The sequence below is a fragment of the Pagrus pagrus genome (assembly GCF_965226575.1).
Source record: "Pagrus pagrus genome assembly, chromosome: 20".
Lineage (NCBI taxonomy): Eukaryota > Metazoa > Chordata > Actinopteri > Spariformes > Sparidae > Pagrus > Pagrus pagrus.
Window position 1 is genome coordinate 11762445 of NC_140207.1, and position 23751 is coordinate 11786195.

General features: G+C 41.6%; 2 protein-coding genes across 6 annotated transcripts in view; one reads left to right on the forward strand and one right to left on the reverse strand.

Moving 5' to 3' along the window:
- Positions 1-12791, reverse strand: qtrt2 (queuine tRNA-ribosyltransferase accessory subunit 2). 3 transcript variants are annotated; one of them, XM_084340933.1, is made up of 9 exons: positions 12612-12791; positions 11971-12221; positions 11804-11859; positions 9565-9641; positions 8587-8796; positions 7462-7661; positions 5058-5227; positions 855-966; positions 1-771 (listed from the first exon to the last, which is right to left on the reverse strand). In XM_084340933.1, the coding sequence occupies exons 2-9, from the start codon at positions 12186-12188 to the stop codon at positions 519-521; spliced, it is 1296 nt and encodes a 431-aa protein (XP_084197059.1). In that variant the 5' UTR covers positions 12189-12221; positions 12612-12791; the 3' UTR covers positions 1-518. The 3 variants fall into 3 exon arrangements, with proteins under 3 accessions (XP_084197059.1, XP_084197058.1, XP_084197060.1); XM_084340932.1 differs by lacking the exon at positions 12612-12791 and adding an exon at positions 12464-12547; XM_084340934.1 differs by lacking the exon at positions 12612-12791 and having other exon boundaries at positions 5076-5227; positions 11971-12193.
- ccdc191 (coiled-coil domain containing 191) overlaps positions 12473-23751 on the forward strand; it is a 17271-nt gene continuing 5992 nt past the window's right edge. For 2 of the 3 annotated variants that reach the window (XR_014621210.1, XM_084340926.1), the window contains exons 1-14: positions 12830-13096; positions 13756-13794; positions 13969-14104; positions 14223-14375; positions 15170-15348; positions 15481-15704; positions 17440-17584; positions 17685-17875; positions 18064-18313; positions 18912-19324; positions 21107-21198; positions 22175-22257; positions 22351-22452; positions 22670-22813. Coding sequence is in view for 2 of the 3 variants with exons in the window: in XM_084340926.1 (XP_084197052.1) it covers positions 13025-13096; positions 13756-13794; positions 13969-14104; positions 14223-14375; positions 15170-15348; positions 15481-15704; positions 17440-17584; positions 17685-17875; positions 18064-18313; positions 18912-19324; positions 21107-21198; positions 22175-22257; positions 22351-22452; positions 22670-22813 (2223 nt within the window). In the remaining variant the exon portion in view is untranslated. Of the gene's footprint in view, positions 12552-12829; positions 13097-13755; positions 13795-13968; positions 14105-14222; positions 14376-15169; positions 15349-15480; positions 15705-17439; positions 17585-17684; positions 17876-18063; positions 18314-18911; positions 19325-21106; positions 21199-22174; positions 22258-22350; positions 22453-22669; positions 22814-23751 lie in introns of those variants that run through there. The other variant, XM_084340927.1, reaches the window with a different exon arrangement.

Genomic DNA, 23751 nt, shown 5'->3' on the forward strand with positions numbered 1-23751 from the left:
GAAATCTTAATACACACTTGACTTTTTAATGTGTAACAGAAGAAAAAGGGATCTTTTTTTCATTTTATAAGTCAGAGTTGGTTCGTCCTCTGCTCTATGTCATGAGTTCAGAGGATTACAGCCGTGTGCTGACCTACAATCAGCCCAAAACAGGAGGGGATTCAGTCATAGTCGATAGTCTTCTACCATCCATCCTCACATTTCTTTCTTTATGCAGATTCCTCTTCCCCTCTTCAGCCACCTGACCCCTGACTCCTTCTTGCTATCAGCTCGGATCAATACACAAGCTTAAAGGCAGCCGTTCTCCTGATGTGAAACCAGGACATGACCCCGAGGTGCAAACATCAGACTGGTCTCTTTATCTGCTCTGTGTATGAGGTACATGACTTTTGTTTTAAATTTTGAAACACATGGAATGACTCAAAGTCTCTGCATGATCTGAGCAAGATAGAGCTCTTATAGCCAAGTCAGTCCAGAGATCCTTTACAGGAAAACACAATCTCTCTGATTTATCAGTCTTAGTCCTTTCTCTCTGTCTGCCCGCCTCTCTCCCCAAGTACCCGTCTCTTGAGGAGGTCCAGCTTATCCTCGGCCAGAGCGTCCCTCAGGGCACCGAAGAAGCCGTGATAGTGGGCCGTGTTGTGGATCATGAGCAGGACTCCAGCCAGCAGCTCATTGGTCACCAGCAGGTGGTGCAGGTACGCCCTCTGGTGGTTCTTACAGCAGTAGCAGCCACACCCCTCCACTAAGGGTCTGAAGTCATCCTGGTACCTGGAGAAAAGTTTAAATAAGTAAATCAAGCGTTCAACAAAGATTCTCTAAGCGCTACTGCTACTGCTGCTGTTGCTACAAACCTCTTGTCTTTAAGATTCATCTCGAAAGATGTCATCTGTGACTGATCCACATTAAGGTCTCCATTCTGTTGTGGCTCCCCTGCCGTCTCCCTCTCTTTGTCCAGCTCCAGCACTGCCAACACAGACAAACATCTCATTAATCCCAGCAGAAAACACCTTCACACCATTATCTCGTATCATTCAGCAGGAGATTACATCCCCGTATACAGAACTCCATCTGCCCAGCGGCGAAAATAAAATGGGGACACATACTATAGCTTGACACCATTTAAACACTGCCGTCGCCTATATTTTCAACCCCATTAGAATATAATTACATGCTGGTTATGTTCTGACTTTCAACGCCTGTCTTTTACAGATGGGTGTTCACTGTGAGGCGACTTCACTTAATTTAATGAAAATGGAGAAAGTAAGCAGAGCTGACAAAAAGAGCCGTCTTTTATTAGAAGGGCTGTACACCAAACTATCTGGTCGGTTACAGACAAAAGGGACGTGAAGTTTAAAAACACAGGGTGGAGAAAAGGGTAAGAAAGTGCACAGTCCACAGCAATGCATATGACTAAAGACAGGGATTAAAAGGCAAGAGCAGAGCAAACTGGGCTTAGTGCAAACTGAGACGGGTGAAGCGGAGAGCAGCAACGTGTGTAAACAAAGCATAAAAATGAAATTATTATGGTCTGTAGCTTAAGGAAGGGGTGATAAGCTCGAGAATAAAAGGGACAAAATGAGGCTTGACCAAAGCAAATAAGATAAAAGGAAGGAGAACTAAGAGCCGAAACTACAGAAACATTGAAGTTGAGAAAAAAGGGTTTGAAGTTTCAAGGCTGCAGATAGTTGTGGGCCTTAAATGCCTTCTCAGGGTTTCTGCACGTGTCCAGCACTTAAATTTAGTTCTTTTTAAGACCTTTTCAGGAAAACTTTTAACCAATGCTAGACTGATTTTTGGGCAAATCGTCTTATTCAAGCATTGCAGGTGAAGATGAATGCTAGTAGAATATGTGTGTTCCAGTGCAGACGTAAGTTTTATGTAGGAATATATCCAATATATCCACATCCATGGCTGTAGCTACTGATAGCCTCTTAGCTCAGTTAGCCGTGCAGCTTGCTGTACAACTGGGGGAATGTTGGCGTTTACAGCAAGAGGAAAGGAGCTTTTGACCGCTGGGAGAAAGATGTTTTCAGGCAGGCAGGAATTATTTCCCGTGGCTCTCTGTGGTGCATCTTGGTGGGATCAGTCTAGTGCTGAATGTACTCTTGTCCATGACGTGGTGGTCAGCCACAGGAGTACATTCAGCACTAGACTGATCCCACCGAGATGCACCACAGAGCGCCACAGGAAATCATTCCTGCCTGTGGCTATCAAACTGTTTAATTCCTTGCATTCCTTCCGTGGCAATATTGCTCTATATATATGTACATTTCTTGTTTTTTTGTTTTGTTTTTGTTGATATTATTATTATTATTATTAACATTATTATTAATAATAATATTATTATTATTTCTGCATATTCTGAACTTTGAATGGGAGCAGCTGTAACACAAACAATTTCCCCTCGGGGAAGTATTTCTGATTCTGATTCTGAAAACTCAATTTAAACCAAATATGTAGCTATTGCGTCTCGGTTTTGAACTGCAGAACAGATGGATGAAGTGCAGTAAGAGGAGAAGGACGGTTGATGAAAACAGAAAGTTGTCAGGATGGAGGAGGGAAGAGGAAAACTTTGGGGTGAGAAAAAGGAAGGGGCTGAATTAGCATAATGGTGTGCAGTGTCAAAAAGGACGTTAACTGGGAAGTGAGGGTGTTGAAACCCCACCCCCCTATGGGGCTTTGTAATTGGCTGAGAGGGTGATTAAAACTTCTCTTCAGGATTGACACCATTGCTGCTCTCACCTCCACTGAACTCCATTACGCTCCCTGTGCAGAATCGATTAGTGCTGTCTGACACTAAATGCTGCCAGTTACCAAACTTCACTCTGTCTCTGATACGAGTTTAACGCAACTTTTTAATGAAGCTCAAAGTCCTCTGCGGAGCGAGTCAGTGCACTTCCCACAGCTCTTGTCATAACACTTCTTTGGCTTTTCACTTGGGACAACAATCAGAAAGACGGGCCCCGGACTTAATAGCTACCATACTGGAGCTGCTTTGAGATACGCCATTGATTTCATTTCACTCGCTGAATTTCTTTCTATCCAATTATTCCGACTGACCTGGGGCGAGCAAATACACAAGAGCTATTACACACAAACAAGCAAGCGAACACATAATTTCAACAGCCATTAAATCTGTCTTATTTTCATGCAAAATAAATCCTTCATCTTCAAGGAAGCAGACCACATGCATCCATAGAGGTGCACAGTTCTTCTCTATTCATTATGTAGAAACTGGCTCCAACAGCAGTCAGACTTCGCCTTGTTGCTCACCAAATTAAAAGAAGATGAAGGGATGTTCGATTACTGAACACACTCTGCGAGGTCTTTACACTGAGCCGTCTGGTTACAGATGGTGTATTTGGACAAAAGATTCTGTGCAGCCTCTCTGCTGTGAGATGAATCGCCTTTACATTTGTATGAGAGCATCTGTTATCTCATATGCTCCTCATATAGGAATTAGCATAAGCCTACTATGCTGATTATTGTCTTTAATCATCCGTTCAGTGCTTTCTAATGACTGTGTCATGAATAACATCAAAGTGCTGCCCGTTCTCAGCTTTCTAACATTCATTCTCTTTCTGTTCATGACCTACCCGCACATTAACGTCAAGATTTCTTTCCTCGTTGCTTTTACCACGTCTCCTTTATGCACAGAAATGACTTTAAGTAAACTATTATTCTCAGAGGAATCATATTTCCCACCACAATCACATTTCATTCTCATCTAAATGCATCCAGCGGGACAGACCCCCTACCCACTCTCCCAAATTACACAGTGACATGTCAGTTTGCTCGAGGCATATATTGCACTTGCTCTTCAAGAGAGGCAACAGTGTTTTCCATATTTTGGGGGTAATTTTCTGTATCACACTTGCTTTTAAAAGAAGTCATTTTGTGGCTTTGGGCAAGGTTGCTTTACCTGAAAGGTCGTCTGGTTTGCAAAGAGTGGAATTATTCAAATAAAGTGCTTTTCCCCTTTTAAATGTAAATGTCCCGATTTAAATGCTACATGTTTAAAAGCACACAGACAGTTGCAGAAGTTACTGCCTGAGAAGAACAAGAAGAAGAATATGAGCACGTGGGAATCCTTCTGCAGTAGAAAGTGAGGAGGAGGGTCAAGGCAACTTAAATGGGAATGTTGGCTGAAAGTTAACATGCTTGATCTACATCCCCTGATATGTCAAAACCATGTTCCAACATCAAACCGAGGCTGGGGTAAAAGAGAAAGTCATTAACAATAAAATAGGCTGTTTTATTAATGGAGTTTGGTGCTGAGTCACCATATACTGCTCATGCACTGCACGCTTTCACACGTTTTTTGAGCTGTAGGCTAAATTATATGACTGTATTCTGAGGAAATACATCAATGCTGATGTAAATATTGACATTTCTTACTAAATTTACACAACAGAAGTGCGTATGTACTGACACTCCCCCATAGACATTGACACACTCGACAGCCTCTGGCCCAATCCCAATGTCCACACTCACAAATTCCTGTTATACCATTCCGGCCCCTTGCAGACTCTCTCATACACTTACCAGGTGATGTCAACTAAATCCATGAGCGCTCAGGGCTTGAGGCCTTAGGGGGGACACTGGGACTGAGCCTCGCAGTCTCTCTGAGCCGCTAGCTCAGCTACAACACAGGTACCACAGAGAAACTTTTACAAAGTAACAGTCTGGTGAATGTCAAAGCTCCAGTGGAGTCTGTGTTTTCAGTGTGAATGTGAAGAATCTGTCAGCGCCTTCTCATGGCTGGTTAGCTCTGACTACTGGCTGTTCCTGCTACACATAACGGTGGTCAGCCTGTCACAAAGAAGCCACTCTGGTTGGTGTCTGCTTACCTCCCTCAATACACAAACATCAGCGCTGCCATTGAGAAAACGAGTAAAAAAAAAAAAAAAAGAAAACAATAAAACTACTTAATATAAGTGACTTTATGAACCAACAGTAGACGACTCAACTTGCTTGCTGACTTTTCTTCGTCCCCTATAACGTGAAATCAGACAGTTGCAACAACTATTCTTCAGCACAGCTATTCACCACACCTGCAGGGGGCGCTCTACCTGCGCGCTCCGGGTCCGGGGAGATGTCGAAGTCAAAGCACAGAGCGCAGCCTCGCTCCGTCACCTGGAAGGGGAAGAAACTCTCAAACAGGTCCATGCCGGCCTCCACGCACACCAGCACCTCGTCAGGTCGTCCGACACCCTGCAGCAGTCTGAAAGTCACGCGCACACACACACACACACACACACACAAACAGCAGAAAGCAAAACATTGAATTTAACATTAAATAAATCCTAATATAAAACACAGAAATGTCTACAATACATAGCGACTACATCAGCAGGTTTTCTCTACCCTCTAACAACATGTGCACCTTTGTGTGTTTGTGCTTTCAGATAACTGGCTCCCTCTGACCGTCTGCCTGCAGGCGTCAAGGTCAGGCCCAATTTAGCATTTGATAATGACTCCACTCCACTTTCCATTGGGAGGAGCATCTCCTAACAGCCAGAGCTACCAGCAGGGACGATGTCACACAGTATGCCAGATGAGCCTGTTCTCAAGCAAACTTAGTGAAGCTCACAGGGATGCAGTCTGCCGCTCCTCACAGTTCCTCTATCTGTTACTCTCAGAGCCACTGCCAGAGGCTCCTCCATCACCTCCTGGAGAGGAGTACTCATGTGGGACAGTCAGACTGCCAGTGTAATCAGTATGGTTGCAGACACCTTCTTCATGAGAGGCTGTTTATTATTATACAATTTTGGGTGTTATAGTCGTAATGTAAGAGTCTTTTTCAGACAGCACTTAAAGATTATTTTCATCAAATTAATCTGTCAATCATTTCTACAATTAGTAAAATATATACGAAACAGACAAACATGAAAAGCGTCCATCATAAGTGCCAAGAGCCCGAAGTGACATCTTCAAAAGTTATTCTGTCTGTTTGCACGACAGTCCAAAGACAAAAGAAATTAAATTCATTAAGACATAAAACAGACAAGGCAGCAAATCAGAGCAGAGAACGACAAACGATTAAACTGATTATCTAAGTAGTTGCTGATTAATTTCTGTTGGTTGATCAATCAACTAAGCCATTAATTTCTATTTTAATTAATAATGTAAATGGAAGAAAGATTTATGAACCAAAATTGCCACAGCTTGGCATCTTTTATAAACTTATCTTTAACATCTTTAACAACTGATGTTTATAAATTATAAACATCAGTTGTACCAAACAGTTGCAATACACAGTTGATTAATCAATGGTTTACAAAGCATTCCATTGTTTGTTACAGAGAAATAACTATTGCCATTTATTATTATAAAGTGTTAAAATAAATCACTGTCAGTAGACAATGCTAAATGATTATTGACACTGGTACTATCTTTAAAGGTGGTGCTGAGATAACGACTGTGTGGAGCAGTTGGGGCAGCACAGCAGAGCTGCAGGCTTTTCACTTGTAATCAATGAAGCAGGATAATTGATTGATTGAGCCGGACCCAACGACGGGGTCTGCTCAGTCTCTCAGTCACAGTCTTTTCATTATCAGTCACTGCACTTTAAACCAAACTGCAGCACCGGTTTGTTTATTTACCAAAAATAAAAATAAATCAAATGATTGAATAGTTTATCAATCTATTTAATGTTTAATTTGTTATTTTGGTAATAAGTAACAATATTGAGCATTTGCTTGTTAGTACAAAGAGTAGAAAACCTTTTTACAAAATACATTATTAAGTTAATTAGAGCTGAAAAAATAATAATAAAAATAATTGATTCTTTGAGCAGCAGAAAATTAGGGGACAATCAACTCTACTCCAACAAGAGGATTTGCTGCTTTTCTGTTTATGTAAACTGAGTATATTTAGGTGTTGTGGAAAAAGACATTTAAAGATGTCACATTTTTCCACTATGTTCTGTTGTTTAAGATCAAGCAATAATTAAATACTTGACAAAGAAAACTTTTTTAAATCATCACATTATACAAAAACAGTATATACTGTAGAGCATCTATGGACTGTTCTTTAAGGTGCCCAAATTGAGCCTTCTTACAGGCCTATAAACAAGGAGACCGAGGTCTTTACACATTGAATAGCAGTTGTAAGAGCTAACATGACTTTGATGTAGCCTTCCTTAAAGTCGTATGTTTAAATATGTATTGGTATTAGAGAGACATTTTAGAAACATATTAGAGAACAAAAACATCACATTGCCCATGTGAACATCCTACAGTGTATATAACTACATAAACATATTGCCCGTTTAAACTGGTGGATAGATACAATGTTCGTGTGTCATCTCTTATTGAGGGCAGGATAATGAACACGATACTGTTCGTCTCCTTTTGTTTGGTTGGAGTTTATTTAATATCAGTGACACCTTCTGGGAAAGAAATCTCCCCTTACAACTGTAATCAATACACACATTCATCTTTGTCACACACTGACCTGGGTTTGTCCTCAGGCAGCTCCTTGGTCACAGCAGTGATGAGCTGGGTCCTCAGAACCTGGTCCATTGAGCCCGTCTGGAGGCCGTCCAGGCAGAATCCTGCCACAGGCCTCTTGGCTGTCTCCCTGGCTGAGCGCACTCTCTCTTCCAGGATGTCCCCTCCCTCCACCACCCCGAACACCTCAACTCCCTCCAACTCCTGGCAACGAGAGACAGTTTGGTGATTAAACAGCTGACAGAGAGAAAACCTGGAAGATAGAAAGGGGAGGGAAGCATCATCCTGAAACTTGACAAAGCATTCATGTTTCACAGATTGGAGGTCCTCAAGTGCAAAAAAGAGAGATTTTATTCTTGCCAGAGCCCATCTCAATTCCAATGACTCGACATGAAGCTGACTGCACATCATGAGGAGGAAAGACGGAGCAGTGGGTGGGGGAGTGGAGCTCAATCAAGCAGCGCACTCATAACAATGTTGCTGTCACGCATTACCTGCAGTACGCTGTCGATCCTGTTAGACTCTTTGCTCCACATCATTCTACGCTTAACGTTTATCATCCCGAGGGAAATATGGTTTGCAGCCAGGTGATAAAATACAGAAAAGAGCACATTAACGCAGCTTTTAGCAGTGTCATGCACACGTCATACAAAACAATATTAAAAACACTTACACTTTCAGATTAATGCAACAAAAAAGAAAAAAAGAATGCAATGAACCGCTTCCTGTAAATTAAGTTACAGATCAACAAGGATTAAAGTAATGATCTCTTCTGAAGCATAATTGAGTTACGGTGTCACATGGATAACTCTCGACAAACAGTTTCACTTTGTTCTCTTTATCATGAAATGGGGTTGCCGTTCATTGCTTTAAAAAGAAAAAAAATAATCAATTTCATTAGTCATGCCTAATGCAGAGCCATTACACACCCACTAATATTAAATGCACCCACTGATTATGTATTCCTCCTAATCTCACTGTGTTTTCAGCCGTATCACAGCAGCACAGCGGTCCCCTGTGACAACAAAAACACCGAACATCAATCCCTGCCACGCGTGCTCGTGCCGTGCATGACTGATTCACGAATGTAACAGAGCAGTGGTGTGTGTGTGTTAAGAAGTGTATGTACCTGTGATTTTTGGTGCAGCAGTAGACACTCATCCAAGTGAGCGAGAGTTCGATCCACCGACTTTCGGACCCTTTTGCGAGAGGTGTTGTTCTGCCACGTCTCTCCGTCAGCCATGCTCTGGTACCAGTCGGGCTGCACGGTCCGCTGGAGAGCCATGTACTTGGCCACTGTCAGTTCAATCCGCCCACCGCTGCCCCACACCGACACGGTCTATGGACAATGAGAATGGCATTTTTCATGTGAAAACACAACTAAGAGGTAACAACAGTTTTAGTGATGCTAGAATTTGACTAAAATAATTCTCTTTTCAAAGGAGTAGTGCGCCATTGTTGGAAAAAGGCATATTGATTTTCTGTGAAAAAGGGCAAACAACTAGCCTGGCTCTGTCTGAAGGTAGCAAAATCCGCCTATCTGCATATCTAAAGCTCACTAATTAACAAATATAAAGTGTTAAAAAGACAAAGTGTGGTTTATGTGTTAAGTGTGAGTATTTCTGGGATGGGAGCAGTGACTTGCTGTAGTCTCCACTGGTTGCCTGGCAACTGCTACCCGGACAAGACATAGACAAACACCTAATCCCCCTAAAATCGCAATCTCATAATTTTTACACTTTAAGAGGTGCTAGTAGGCAGATTTTAGTTCCTTTCAGCCAGCCTGTTCAAGGCAGGACAAGTCTGTATTAAATGTATAAAGATGGAATTGGGGGTTAATTTCTTCCATCTCTGAAAAATCTCACTATGTTAATATTTTGTGAAAGTATCAGTAGTCATCCCAACAATATTGCATTTGGTCAAAAATATTATGGTATTTGATGTTGTAGTTTTATGGGTCTAGCAGATTTCAGGATATCAACATATATATATATTGTTTATCGTAATAAAACCTTAAAATATTGCAACATTATTTTGAGCCCAGCCGTAAAATAAGCATATTTCCCAACATATGGATCTACTCCTTTAGGCAGAAGTTTAATCTCACCTTGTTAGTGGTATAACCTGTTGGGCAGGAAGTCGCAGGGTCGTGAAGCGAGCAGTACAACACAGTATCATGAAGACCTGTACAAAGCAAAACACAAAAGTCAATGTGAATGACTCACAGAGCACAAGACCAGACAAAGGCAGAGCATTAAGAGAGGTGACAGTATAAGACACGTCATTAATGCATTAATGTGACAACTGAGTCTCGAGAGTAACGAGGTGAGGCCTTATCAGCAATTAAATCAATGCTCTTCCCTTCTGGGACTTAAGTAGACAGCACTGTAGTAATCACCTGATGGTTTACAACAAGAGGAGCGACAGTGATTACTTTTCCAATTTCAAATGTGTTTGCTTGAGGTCTGGTAAAGCTCCATACCACAGCGACTGTGGTACAGCAAAGCTGAATGAGGTCACTTTTCTGGGGCATTTATATAAATATTACTATGAGCAGCACAACCTTTTAGTCAGGCTCATGGAGCTAATCAGCTTTTCAATACTGAACTCAACGTACAGTATATTTAGAAGCAATTTGCTACGTCTTTTCAATTTAGCCAGTGGTAATAACATTCATATAGCCTTCAGCCTTCAGAGAAAATTTATGCATCACGTATGTGTGACATTTACATTAATCAACTAGTCACACCAGCACAGGATTTTGAGCCTGGCAGAGGTTCCTCTGATGTAGCTGTAATTTAAAAACACATTTACAGTGGAGCAAACAGCAGGTTAATTCAAAATAGTTCAACAAACAGTCCCTTTCCCCCTCTAAAGCTTCCTAATCTTTGTCACGGAGATGAGTAATTGAGAGTACATTTCTTGCTGTTTTGACAGTGTGAGAGAAAAATATATGAAATATGTTGGACATTTTTCCTTTAGGAAACCGTTTTAACCACTGACATAATCTATTTTTGATGCAAAATCAGAGTAGGCTGCATGAGGAACTTAAAGAACTGATTTATTAAAGACCAAGTTACTTTAATTACCAATATATGACACAAGATGATTCATTAATTTTAATTGTGCAGCCCCCGTCTGTCGCTACTCACAACTGGCCCAACAATAAATTTTCTCAGACCAGTATTGTGTATTTTATTTTAATATATTTGAAAAGAAAGTATTTGTAATTTGTAACAAGATACTTTTTGGGGTATTTGTATTCATCTCTGGTTGTCTGGTTAATACATTTTTAATCATTAAATTCTGACCAGCTATTCATCGATTAATGATAAATCATTTACATCCCTACTCGCAGCCTCTTTCAAAAATCTTTAAATGCTCAGAAACATGTTAATTTAATATCCAAGTGGGTGAGTGGGTGTACTGACAAACTGTTGTGAAGGATTGCTACACTTCACACTTTTTCCATTTTCAGTATCACAACTTGATGCGTCTGCAACAAAGACTCAAATCCATAACTATTTTTTCTCTCTTCAACACATTAAAAGATATTGATGATAGTAATTCACAAGGTCCTCTCAGTAGCTGTTATATTTAGCTTTAGTTTAATATTTATACACTCTACAAACTTCTCATCCAAGTTGGTTTGAATGTAGAGACTGAAAGAAAGAATAGATCAGCTTGTGGGTGAGACTTTTTTTGTCGTCCAGAAGTTATTTCAAATCTAAACACAAAAGCTGTTTATTAACTACTTGTATGAACTGACCTTGCTGACTGCTTTAATAAGACATATGCTGCTACTTGAATAATCAGTTGTGAATCACTTTTTCTAATACCTGAGCCAATTTATTGACCATTATTGACTGATTACAAAGCCTTTACGTGCACACATTAAAGCAACATTATGTAGAAATTGGCACTTTGTGCGATTTTTGAAGCTGTTATTTTAAGGTGAACAAGTTACATAATGTTTTAAAGTGCTTCCACAATGTGAAGTGCGAGAAAAGATTTAAAAGCTGTTTGCATAATTGAAGATGCTTGCGTAATGTTGCGCCTTTATCAAGCTATGAATACAGTTCTACTGCATTAATATGAACACTTCATGATTTTAAGTTAGTTAAAAAGCTGATGATGAATTACCTTTTCATCAATACTGAATAAATCTAAATGCATTGCAATATCATTAGGCTGTCATCCTAATTTATGTCTAATCAATGCTGTTTAGTGTGCTAGAAAGTTCCAACTCATTGTCCTCCACTCATGATTACTCTCTGGAAGATAAGTGGTACAAAGGTGGGCGAGAGAAAGAAGAAAAGATGGGAGAAGAGCTGTTATTGCAGTACCTGCAAATTTCCTGAATCCATCCTTAAACTCCTCCAACACTTCCTGGTGCTCTGCTCTTGAGGGAAAAAGTGATGCAGGTGTGTGTTAGATATAGAGAGAGTTCAGTGTGTGTGTGTGTGTGTGTGTGTGTGTGTGTGTGTGTGTGTGTGTGTGTTGAGTTGCTTACATATTAGACAGGGTGATGTGAGTGACAGGGGGGAGGTTGCTCAGGATGTGCAGTGTGTCCTGGGTGAGGTGGGGCACTGTGCCGAAGTGAGTGTACAGCAGACACCCCGGGACATCCAGGGACTGCTGTCCAGTCCTGCCGAGCCCCTTCAGTACACCCAGCCGGCTTCTTCCCTGAACCACCCGGGACAGCTCCAGTTTCATCCTGCTGCCAGCCATACGAGCAGCCGCGAACAGATTCACCGCACTACACTAACGCACAATACTTAACTAAACCACAAGGAGTTTGATTGGCGGTGAATCAGGCAGGCTAACGTTAGCAAAAGTGCATGTGAGTTAGCCACGTAGCTAACTAGTCTCACGTGCCACTTCAGGCAAGCATTCGTCGAGTTTTGACGTTTACTGCTCTTAAACGACGTACACGAAGAACACGTTCACAACGGTGCTGGTTTTAATGGTATACGTTTATGTTTAAAGTGTTTTAATTCGCTTACCTACAAAACTCACTGGCTGACAGGAACTACAAGTCGCGGAAATATGTCGTCATCATCAGCCGCCGCGGCAATTGGAAAAAGTACAGTGGTGCGTCGTGCCTCCTTTTCGACCAAAACACCATTTTCTTCATTTGTGCTTAATACAAACCTTTTAAATAGGCGAAGCTTTCCGATTTGTTTAATCTTCTTTCAAGTTGTAGTCCATTTAAACGTAATTTCAGGTCATTTAGAGACGTGACGAGCGTTGCTATGGTTACCAGAGAAACGCCTGAACTACAGGCAAAGTCTAGTGGGACATGTAGTCCACAATTAAACGTTGGCGGAACATTTAGCTTTAAAAAATGGTTGGTTTACTACATTACCCAGAATCCTTTGTGATCCAACTCGATGGCAGTTCTGCGTACATGTCTTGCGTTTTGCTAGGTCTCTTTGTAGTGACTTCTGAACACTGTAAACAGAAACATTTAAATAGTTTGCTTTAACGGTTGGTAGCGGAGTACTCTAAAAATGGGTGGGATAACATTACAGTAGCGGAGGTAAAGGTCAATAACTAAACAGATAATGACGTCCCCAGGTCACAACCCTCACCTGTTTAGGTGGAGGGGGCTCAGCAGGAGTACATCAGGAGACAAGGTAAGTTTAGTTTTTGGATTGAGGGGTGCTGCTTCTGTAATAACTGATTTGGGGAACTGTGGCTGCCTATTCTGGATAATAACTCCAAGGTGCTCACCTCAACATGTTCTCTTATCTAAAGGGAACACCTTCAGGATTTTGTTCAGTCAGTTTCCACCTTTCAGATCTTTTCTCCAGGATTATAAAATCCCCTAGACAGGTAAAACATAATTGTAAAAAACGGTTTCCCTGCAGGATTTGTGAATGAAGGAGCTGCACATAGGTGTTTACACTCTATAAGGGCATTTCTCATGTCAGGGCAGGGTTTAGAAATGTCAGACAGATGGCCTTTCTCAGATACTCACATGCCTGAGACAGAGATAGCTGCATTGCTGCTGCTGCTATACCATCCGCTGTTGGACGTCTGGGAAATTATTTTTAAAGTAATCTGCTGATTTAAAGCAATGGCTAAGCTTTCCTGGGAAATAATCCGCAGACATCAGGCACTGGCTCAGCCCTCAATTTGCACAAAGCACCCACAGCTCAAGGTGCCTGTGAGCCTGGCTGGGCATTTTTAAGCAGGCAAAGGTGACCATGACACCAGCGTTTTCGTGGCCCCTGTGGTCTCTCTTGCAAAGAGTAATAGCTGACACTGGAAACTGTTTTTCCTTCTTGAACAGGTTCATATGAAGAATGGTGATATCGACCAGTGGAGGAAGGTGAGAAGAACTTATGTGCTGGTGCAGCTGGGTGTGCATGTGTGCATAGGCAATTTCAGTAATTCAGTAATATACAATTTTCTGTCATTTACAAACTATAGAATGAATCAGATAATTATCAGATTAACTGATAGTTTCAGCCCTACATCTCTTTGTCTATATCCGTGTCCTCAGCGAGTGGAGATGGCTTCAGAATTTGCTGTATCTGAAGTATTCTGCCCCAAGAAACCTCATTCAGGAACCAAAAACCCCGCTGTACCATTGCAAAGCTCTGACCAGCTAAGAGATCATGATGATGCTTACAGTGAAGGTAGGTTATCCCATGAAAAAAACAATAGACTTGTCTCTGGAGAAGAGTTACCTATATAACAGAGCGCTGAGTCTGCGCAGAAGCAGGACAATTAAGTGTGGCTGCTTCTCTCTTGCAGCTCAGGCTCTTCTTGGTGATTGGCTGAGCAGCAAGTTGCGTCTTGAGCTGGAAATGGATGAGGAAGATGACCTGATGTGCTCCGCTGAGAGGAGAAGCCCTGTTGCGTTGGCAAGTTCTCGGCCTGCAGCTGTGGACTACACAAACTTTGATGGTACAAACTGTGTCATCTGTCCTACTAACCTGAGGCTCTTTATTTTAATTAATCAGCATCAGCTCAAACAGCTCCCAGGCCATCATGGGAATTGGGAGGTTTACATTTGACATTGCAAGCCGAAATAATTAATGGGACTAATTAATTAAAGCGAGGGTTTGTAGCTCAATAGAAAAAGTTGGTGCGGAACATCTTTAAAGGAGAAGTTCACCCTAAAGGAATGTGTAGTTGTTATCATGCAAACCCAATTCCAACCTAAATTACAGGACAAGTTCACCACAGAAATTTAAATGTGGTCATTATCTGCTCACACCCATGACAGTGGAAAGTCTGGTGAAATCTCAAAACATTTCTAGAGGACAGCTCGTCCGGCATGATCCAAGTCTCCAGGCGCCCCGAGATCCCAAATTGAATTTGGAAAGATTGAAAGTTATTTACACCCTTTGTGAAGCCGAAATCTTCAATGTAGCTGCTAAGCTAGAGGCAAAAATATTGAAAAGACTTTATTTATATGCCTATTTCACACTGAAATTTTGAAAAACATTGATTTTGCTTTGAATATGATATGTCAATGTTTTTGAGCTTGTTATAGGTTTTTAGGTTGATCGACCCCAAGCAAGTGTTTCTTGTCTCAGCACATTGATTTTGACACCGTGCTTAAATGAAATGAAACTAGCAGCCTTGAAGGGAAGAAAATCAAGCTAAAATCGTATTTCTATGCTTTGCAAAATACTCAATAATTTGTAAAGTGCAAGTGATCCACATTCTTGATATAATACTTTTCAAATACTTAGATCTGTACAAGTGTCTGGCTGAGGAGGAGGAGCACAGCGCTGTTAATGGCTTCCTACAAGACCTGATGGAGCGAGAGGTGTTGGACTGTGGGGTGATGGAGGAACTAGCGTTGGATGTTGGACAGACAAAAAGAAAGTTCAGAGACCCGATCGTCACCATGGAGGCACGACACCTCCAGGTATGTGACCAAAGTGAATCTCAAATTCCTCAATTTGCATAAGAGATGAAATGCTGTGGGTTGGGAAACTGTCAGCAATTCAGCTGTAAGCTACATTCTCAATTACATTAATTGCTACTGATTGCTACTAAGGTGCGGGAGAACAGGGCCAGGCGGGAGGCTGAGAGGAAGAGGCAGCAGAGAGAGAAGGAGGCTCAGCGTCAAGCCAGAGAGGAGGCAAAGCGGAGAGAGCGAGGGGAGGACATGAGGAGGAAGCAGGAGGCAAAGAGGCAGGAGGAGATGGTGCAGCAGGAGATGTTGAGACTGCGACGTGAGATGGAGGAGAGGAGAGGCCTGGAGCAGCTGGTTCGACAAAGGTATGGTATCCTCTGCTGAAGTGGAAGTATCTGAAATGACCCTCATGTCTGATTGCGTCTACTGTGACTTCCACCTTCCTGTGATGGATTGAGTGGGTTAATGGCAACTTGTTGACACGTAAGCCTGTGATGAGCCAGCTCCCTGACCAAAACAACTATTGTAGAAGTGACCCTGTGGAGGATACATGAGCCTTTGACAGACACCGTGAGATTGGTCTTTAATCCCTCACAAAGTGTGTACAATCCAAGGCTTTTCTTTATCAAAAGTGTGTTGTGAGATAGGCTAACTTTCATCATGAACATCCTTTGATAACGGAAATCAATGGTTGTCATCATGCGGACATAAAAACGAGACCTTAAGATTTATAAGGTCGCAACTAAGGATAGTATTTATGATGCACTTTATCATTCAGTTGGCACCCGGAAATGTGTGTGTGATTCTTGGTCAATGTCATCTCTAAGCTCATTATTATTAAGGGAGTCTGGAATCTCGTCAAGATTCATCTTTATCTGTCCCTTCAGACACTCAGAGTCTGCTAATATACTTGTGAAGGACAGTGAGTAACCATGTCAACGCATGAATTAAATATCCTAATGGGACACATCATTGGCACTAGATGAACTAGATGAAGTCAGTGTATTTTTAAAGTCCGTAGGATTATGGGGATCAGTAATGTCTGTACAAAACTTCATGGCATCCACCCGAAAGCTGTTATACATATTTCAGTTAACACCAAAGTGTTGGAGCGAACAACCAGTCGACATTCAAAGAATCAGTCAATCAAACTTTATTTATGTAGCACCTCCCAAACAATTCAAAAAGCAAAAGTATAAAGTGCTTTGTAAGTGATTGAAAAAACATGGGATATTAAGAAAACAAAAAATGGAATTTAGAGACTAATGCACAGCAAGTCAGCAATAAATATGGATAAATCAAATAATTAAAGATAAGGAGAAAATATAATACAAGGAATGAAAACAACAGTGAAAAATAAAATGATAAAATACTTAAAAATTGATAAAAGATGAAATATTAATAGAATAGAATATTATAATAATGAGAAACTATAAAATGTAGATAAAACAGAATAAATAGCTATGATAAAACAATAAATAAATACATTATTAAAAAGTAGAAATACTAAAACCATAAATAAAAGCCAGAGTCGATAGAAAGTGTCGATACTTCAAGCTTCTCTCAGATCCTTCAAAAGGCTGTTTGCATTGACTCAGAGCATAACGGCTGAAAGCAGCGTCACCAAATGTTTTCTGTCTGCGTTGTGGGAAAGCCAAAAGAGAAGAGCTGGAGGATCTGAGTGGTCTTCTTGGCTCATAAACCAAAAGGATATAGTCTGGTGTCTGAACATTGCCATCCATAGAGCCATATCCTGCTTGTGTATCTAAAATGTTTAGGTTCGTATTCCTCAGGACATTATTTTTGTACTGATGATTCGTTATTTTTTATTGTCTAATCATAAAAAAGATTTTTCAATTCTGAAAATCTCAAAAACTCGGTACTCAAAACACAATATTGGAGAATGTGAAATTGAACAGAGGAAAGCAAAAGGAAAATAACCCACTTGGTCGATTCCAGGAGACGTGTACAGTGATGGAAAAACTGAATGTGTATAAGTATATATTATTTTGATTGATAGAGAAAAAGTGATTTACTGCAACTTTTCGCGGATGACTGCAATTCTTTATGTAGTATATGTATGCTATATTTATTCCACAGGGAGAGGGAGAGAGTGGAAGGGCAGAGGGCAGCCAGAAGCCTCCAGTCAGCTCCTCCACTTCACACAAAACAGCAGCAGCAGGACTCAGCGCGACGCTTTGTAGAACCGAACATTGAGACCAAAGTTCACATGCAAAATCTCAAGGTTGGTGCCTGCACTGAATGTGTGGTAGTGTTTGCAGGCTGGAACAATTCTGTGACTTGTGGTCTTGCATGTTTGCATGCATCTGTGTGCATGTTTTTAGTGTCTCCAGAGGCATTTCTCCGGGTGGTATACGGTGGTGTTGGACCGAAGGCTACGTTTGGATAAGGCCGCTGCGCTCTGTGACTGGAAGAGGCAGCTGAGAGCGTGGCGAGCGTGGCGGGCAGTGGTGTGGGAACAACAAAAGCAGCGAGAGGTGTCGAGAACGGAGCAGGAGCTACGAGCTAAAAACAGGCGAGAACTAAAAAGAAATTACGTTAATTTACCACAGATGGCCAAATGTAAATTACTACCCAGATTAAAAATTAGACTATTAAGTATAACAATATTTCTAGTAGACACTCAGTGGTTATATATCCTGTTCCCCGGGCCCAGCAGTAAGTGAGGCTTAAAAATATGATCACATCTGTCACCTCCTCCAGACAATGCCACCTGGCCGTGGAGAGCGACCGAAGACGTTTGCTACGGCGATGTCTGAATGAGTGGCAGCTATGGTGTCGGATGGAGAAGGAACAGCGAGTGCTTTTGGCCCAGCAGCAGGAGACCCGCCGCAAGATGGCTGCCTTAATCAACGCTGCATCGACAGGCAAACTCAAGGCCACAGAAACTCCAACTTATCAGGCAGTAATGGCCCCACCTGAGGCATCTAACCAACCAGAGAACGAAGAGAAGGTGAGGGGTGCAACAGCAACAGTGCACAGTGCAAAGGGATTCATTCAGATGTTAACTCTTTTTAACGCTTCCCACATATTATCACCTAATTTTGAGGTAAAATCATGACTAAAACATCAGCCCTATCCTTGGCAGGTGATACTAAAGGCCTCATTACTGAAGTTTGGGACTAAACTGAATGAAACGTTTGTTTTTCCAAATAGTCACGATGACCTGAAACCTCTCCTGTACGTCGACCAGGGGAAGAACCTTTTCCTGCTGAAATATTCACAACTCTGGGGAGTGCAGGAGCAGGAAAGGAGGTGTGAATATATAGGACAGGAAGGTATAGAGCAGATGGAGGAATAAGAGGTGTAGGATAGTGGAACAGAGCTCGAGGGACGTAAGAAACGGAACAAGAGATGAAGTTGGAGTTGCAGTAGTTCATGGTGGAGGGGTCAGGCCCCTGCTGCTTATATATCAGGCTTCGAAGCTCGAATAAGATTAAGTTACTTGATACTGTATCTATAATATCCCCCTTAAGCTTTCTGCAGACCTAGACCTGTGGGCAGGTTTGATTTTTCTCATATATAATCTTTATATCTGTTCCCCCCTGTAGGAAGATCACCACAGGTCAGGCACTTCAGCCCACAACGCCTCTGCAGTGCAACAGAGCAGGACCCCTGCGTGCACTGTGGCCCAGCCCACACAGCCATGGCAGGTGACCCGACGGCATGTAGCGCCAACGGCCGCCGAGCTCCACGAGGCACAGCGGAGAGGCGAGTTCACCGGTCCAAAAAGAGCAGCATCGCCGGCCAGCAGGTTTGAGAACAGACACGCCGTCCAGCAGCAGATCATCACGCAGCAGAGGAAGCTGTTGAAGGAGCAGCAGGACCAAATTGCACAGCTGAGGGGGGAGCAGAGCATGATGGGATTGGAGCTGGAAATGGAGAAAACGGCACAGCTTACCGAGCTATCGTTGTTAGCAGGCTCGAGACCAAAGAGCCACAACTGTGACCTCACAAAGCAGAGGTAAACTCACTGCACTTCCTTGAAATGTAAGGCACAAAAGCTCTTAATGTGTGTGTATAACATTCAAAGTAACACATGTTTAAATTGACTGATCAACAACTTTTAGTTTGCCACTTTATGAAAAATCTCACCTTCAAATAAGTCATTCTGGTTTGGTGATGTTTGTACATCATTAATTAGGGGTAATGAAGGTATTAGTGTCATGAGTCTTTCACTTTCAGATAAACCATCAACAAATGGTTACCTGCAATTATATATTTTAATAAGTTGTATGTTATTATAATATTATGCTTTTTCATTTGCACAAGCTACAATCCATTAAGTCTGCAGTTATAAATGTGAATAAAAAGTTAACAACATGTGCTTAGATGTACTGCAGCACTTTGAAGAATATTTTATTTATCTATGTATTTAATTTAGTAAGACAGTGTACAGCTCAAACAGAAATGTCAGCATGCTGTGCCGTTCCAAGCTAATTTTCATCAGCAGCCCCATGGCAGGTCTGAGCAGAGATACGGCACCATAACAAACAGTACAGAGTAAAAAAAAAACACAGAGTTATACATAAAAGAACATATAAGTCATGCAGTATAAAACTACACATGGAAGCGCATCACAAATGTGCACTTGTCAAATAAAAGCAAGCCATAAAGATGGAACATCGATACCAGTGAGTGCAGAGCTGAGCAGCTGTTAATAGACTTTTTAAGTTGGTTTTGAAAGTGCTGACGGAGCTGCAGCTCCTCACATCATCATGCAGGAACGTCTATCGATTTGCAGCTGGTACAGAAAAAGCTGATTGCTCTCGGTTCATCTTGGTGGGGTAAAATGGTGTGGTACAGTCTTGTATTGAAGATAGAACTGAGTGTAGAGTGAGTGTACATAAAGTAACATAATAGAGGAGGGGCTGAATCATTTAACATTTTACAAACCAGACACAACTTTCAGTCCAGAGTTTTTACTGTTTGTTTGAAAAGGACTCAAGAGGACTTATGGCTGTTTCACCATAAGATTTTCTTTCTGTTAATAGCTTTCTTATTTCTGCATTTGACAATAAAACCTCTGAATCCTTTAAATCCCTTCCTTCAACTGTCAATACTCTTGCATTTGATGAGAGTATCATTGTTAGGAGATGGTGAAAGTTTGTCGTCCACAAAACATTTCTGGAGTTTCACAGCAAGACAACGTTGCAGCATTCTCCTAAACAGCAGAGGTAGATCGGGACTTGTTTTGAAACCTGGGGAAAAAACTGAAAAACCATTAAACTGCATAGAGCTTGTCCAGTGTATTCTAAGTCTCTGGAAGCCCTGAGATCACAAATTGATTTGAAAATATGTAATTTGCACCCGTTACAGCCAAAATCTTCACTGAAGCTGCTAAGGTAAATGTTACCAAGCACCCCATCTGAAGTGGGCGCACAAGCTGGACCACATGTTGAGAGAGTAAAGTGACTTTTCGATCAATTTGGGGTCTCAGGGCTTCTGGGGATTTGGATTACACCTGGCGAATTCTACAGAGACATTTTATGTTTTGTTTTTTTTAGCTTGTTCTCTTTTATACTCTAAATAAAGTCCCCATCTTCTGCAGTTGTTTAGGAGAACGCTGCAACACCGTTTTGCTGTGTCTTTCCACCGCCATGGTGGTGAGTAGACAATGACTGAATTTTGATTTTTGGGTGAAATTACCCTTTGAGTCAATACCTGTCTGTGTAAAATTTGGCAGATAAGAATGAGGAAAATGTGAATGTGTGGACAGAGTTATCTTTGGTTTTTACTATCACAGGGCTCGGAGAGCTACTGGAAAACCTGATGTTCTCTGTGCACCTCAGAAGAAAGCAGTCACACGGCAGGCATGCCCCCATCCTATCATCACAGGTTAGTATGCAGGTTCAGCAAGCGCAACAGCAGGGGACGATATAGACACGGATTTACATACACATACTGTGTAAACGTACATAGAAGGTTCGTATCTCCTTCCAAACATATGGTGACAGAACGGTGAAGCGCTTTTGTCAGGAAGATTGGATGACCCCCCCGAGTCACACAAATGGAGACTTGACTGTTGCATGCATGAAAGCCTTAAGGTCTGTCGTCCAACAACAGTAACATAGTTATTACAAGGCCAGGGAGAAACATGTTTTTCCTGCACTGGTCAATTTTGAGATTTCTTCTTTCAGACTATGGGAAAGGAAATGTCCAGAATACACATTTACATATTTATTTTAGTTTAGATTGTCATCCTGGAAATGTAAGCAAAATAGTAATGAAATACAAAAACATTAATGTAAGTAATCAACTAGAGATGTTTCATGGTGATATCTCTTAGTGAAATATAATGTGGAGCCTACATTACCCACAATGCAATTTAGCCACTGAGTGACATCATTGGAGTCAGTTTATCAAACTACATGCAGCTTCCTCTGGAGACACAAAAGGCATTATACTGGTGCACAGAAGTCCTCCCCAAGACCTGTAAACACAGTTTAAAGGGGCTATATGTAAGAATTATCAAATTCATACTCAAAACAAACAGGGGGCAGCCTATCACCAGAGTAACCGCTAACTGCAGCTGCCTTAAGCTAGGTAGCTTGGTTAGCCGTGCATCCAGTGGTTCAAATTCGAGGCTCTGGGACAGGGGAGTGTTGGTGTTTACGCCACTAGCACAGGAGCTTTGGACCTGGTCAGAATGGTGAGCATGCTAACTTCATTGTGTGTAAAATTGGTGGTTACACTTCACTTCCAGTGGCCTGTTCAAAATATGAAACACACATAAACATTCAGATACAGTATGCACCCCTGAGACTCAGAAGAATACCTTATCCCCAACTCACCCCTCATCTTCTCTCTGCAGCCATGGAGGCCCGTGCACATCAGCGCGCAGCACGGAGGAAAGAAATCGAGGAACTCAAGAGAAAGAAGGAAGAGGAAAGACTGGTGAGAGATGGAGGAGTTGCTTTCTGGTCCACCAACACTGTTTTATAGGAGCTGTTATTGTCCGTTTTTTTTAAAAAAAGTGCAACCTTTCAGGACGAGATGAAAGCCGCTGAGGAGCAGAGGCAGAGGGAGGAGGAGGAGGAGAAGCACAAAGCAGCAGAAAAGAAGAAGGAGGAGAAAAGGCAGGAAAGAGAGGTGAGACATGTTTCATATTTTATATGTCCATGAAGACATGAGTCGGAATACAGGAGCAGGACTGTGCCCAGGCAACCCATTGCAGAGTATTAAAACAATGCCTCTTTGTGTGTGTGTGTGTGTGTGTGTGTGTGTGTGTGTGTGTGTGTGTGTGTGTGTGTGTGTGTGTGTGTGTGTGTGTGTGTGTGTGTGTGTGTGTGTGTGTGTGTGTGCGCAGCGGGAGGAGGAAAAACAGAGGCAGCTGAAAAGGCAGCAGGCGCTCCTGAAGCTGGCCCATCAACACTACTGCAGAAACCTGCTGCTGCGGCGAGGCCTGGCGCCATGGAAACGTCTCATTCAGCTCAAACAAGCAAACATGCAGGTAAAGTCAGCTACAAAGACTGTTTTCAGCCCGCCTTCATTTTAAGAGCCCAGGAGGTGGTATTGCTTCTGAAAGTACTCCTGTACCCCAAGTAGTCCTGTTTGAAGAAGGAACTGTGCCCCCCTGTAGGCTTTCCATTATCGCACGTGCTATAACAGAATTACAAAAAGCAAAAGGGAAGAAGTTTGATCTACAAGGGTAAATCCAAGTCCTGGTACATGTCACGGATTAGAATAATAAAAAGCCTTTCTGGTTATAGAGGCTTGAACATTAAAAGGAGCACGTCCAGTCCTGCATCTGCTATCTGGCTCGAAGCAGTCGCTTAAAGGCTAGCATGTCTGTAAAAGGCTTTTTATAATTCAAACCTATACAAGCAGCTGGACATTTTTTATTGCTGAAGGAGCATTGGGTGGACATGATGCTTTCCAATTTTCTCCCACTAAGAAGCTTGTTTAGGTATTTCTTTTCCATCTGAGGAAGATTATAAATCTGCTATGTATGAAATTCCATCAGCAGAAAGAGGATTACACATGCTGTTTTCTGTTGTCTCGCCTTATCTGAAGAGGTGTGGAGGAGCAAAACTGCCAAAATCAAGAAAGAATTATATTAAAAATAAGTGGCATTCATTTGTAAAAAAAAAAAAAATCTTAACATAAATTAATATTTCTGTTTTAATTTGCTTTACTGTATTTACCTTTGTATTAATTTCCCTATTTATTTACTTTCTCATTTAATTTTCCATGGCATTTATTTATTTATTTATTTATTTCTTAATTTGGGTTGTTTCGGTCCTCCATAAGAACATAGAAACAGCTTCGACTAATCAAAACACTGGAAAAGCTTTTGAACAAATAGTGTTTTAAATCACTTCTAAATACTGTCATAGTTTGTCAGTCAGAATCTTTGGCTCCTCATCTGTTCCCCTTTTTGCCTTAGCT

Bases quoted from the DNA above. Each gene is read 5' to 3' on its own strand.
- qtrt2 (XM_084340933.1), bottom strand. From the start codon at position 12,188: ATGGCTGGCAGCAGGATGAAACTGGAGCTGTCCCGGGTGGTTCAGGGA. The intron at 11,860-11,970 runs GTAAGCAACTCA...TTTTCCCTCAAG, and splicing joins CACATCACCCTGTCTAATAT to AGCAGAGCACCAGGAAGTGT. The intron at 8,797-9,564 runs GTGAGATTAAAC...CATTGTCCATAG, and splicing joins CAGGTTATACCACTAACAAG to ACCGTGTCGGTGTGGGGCAG.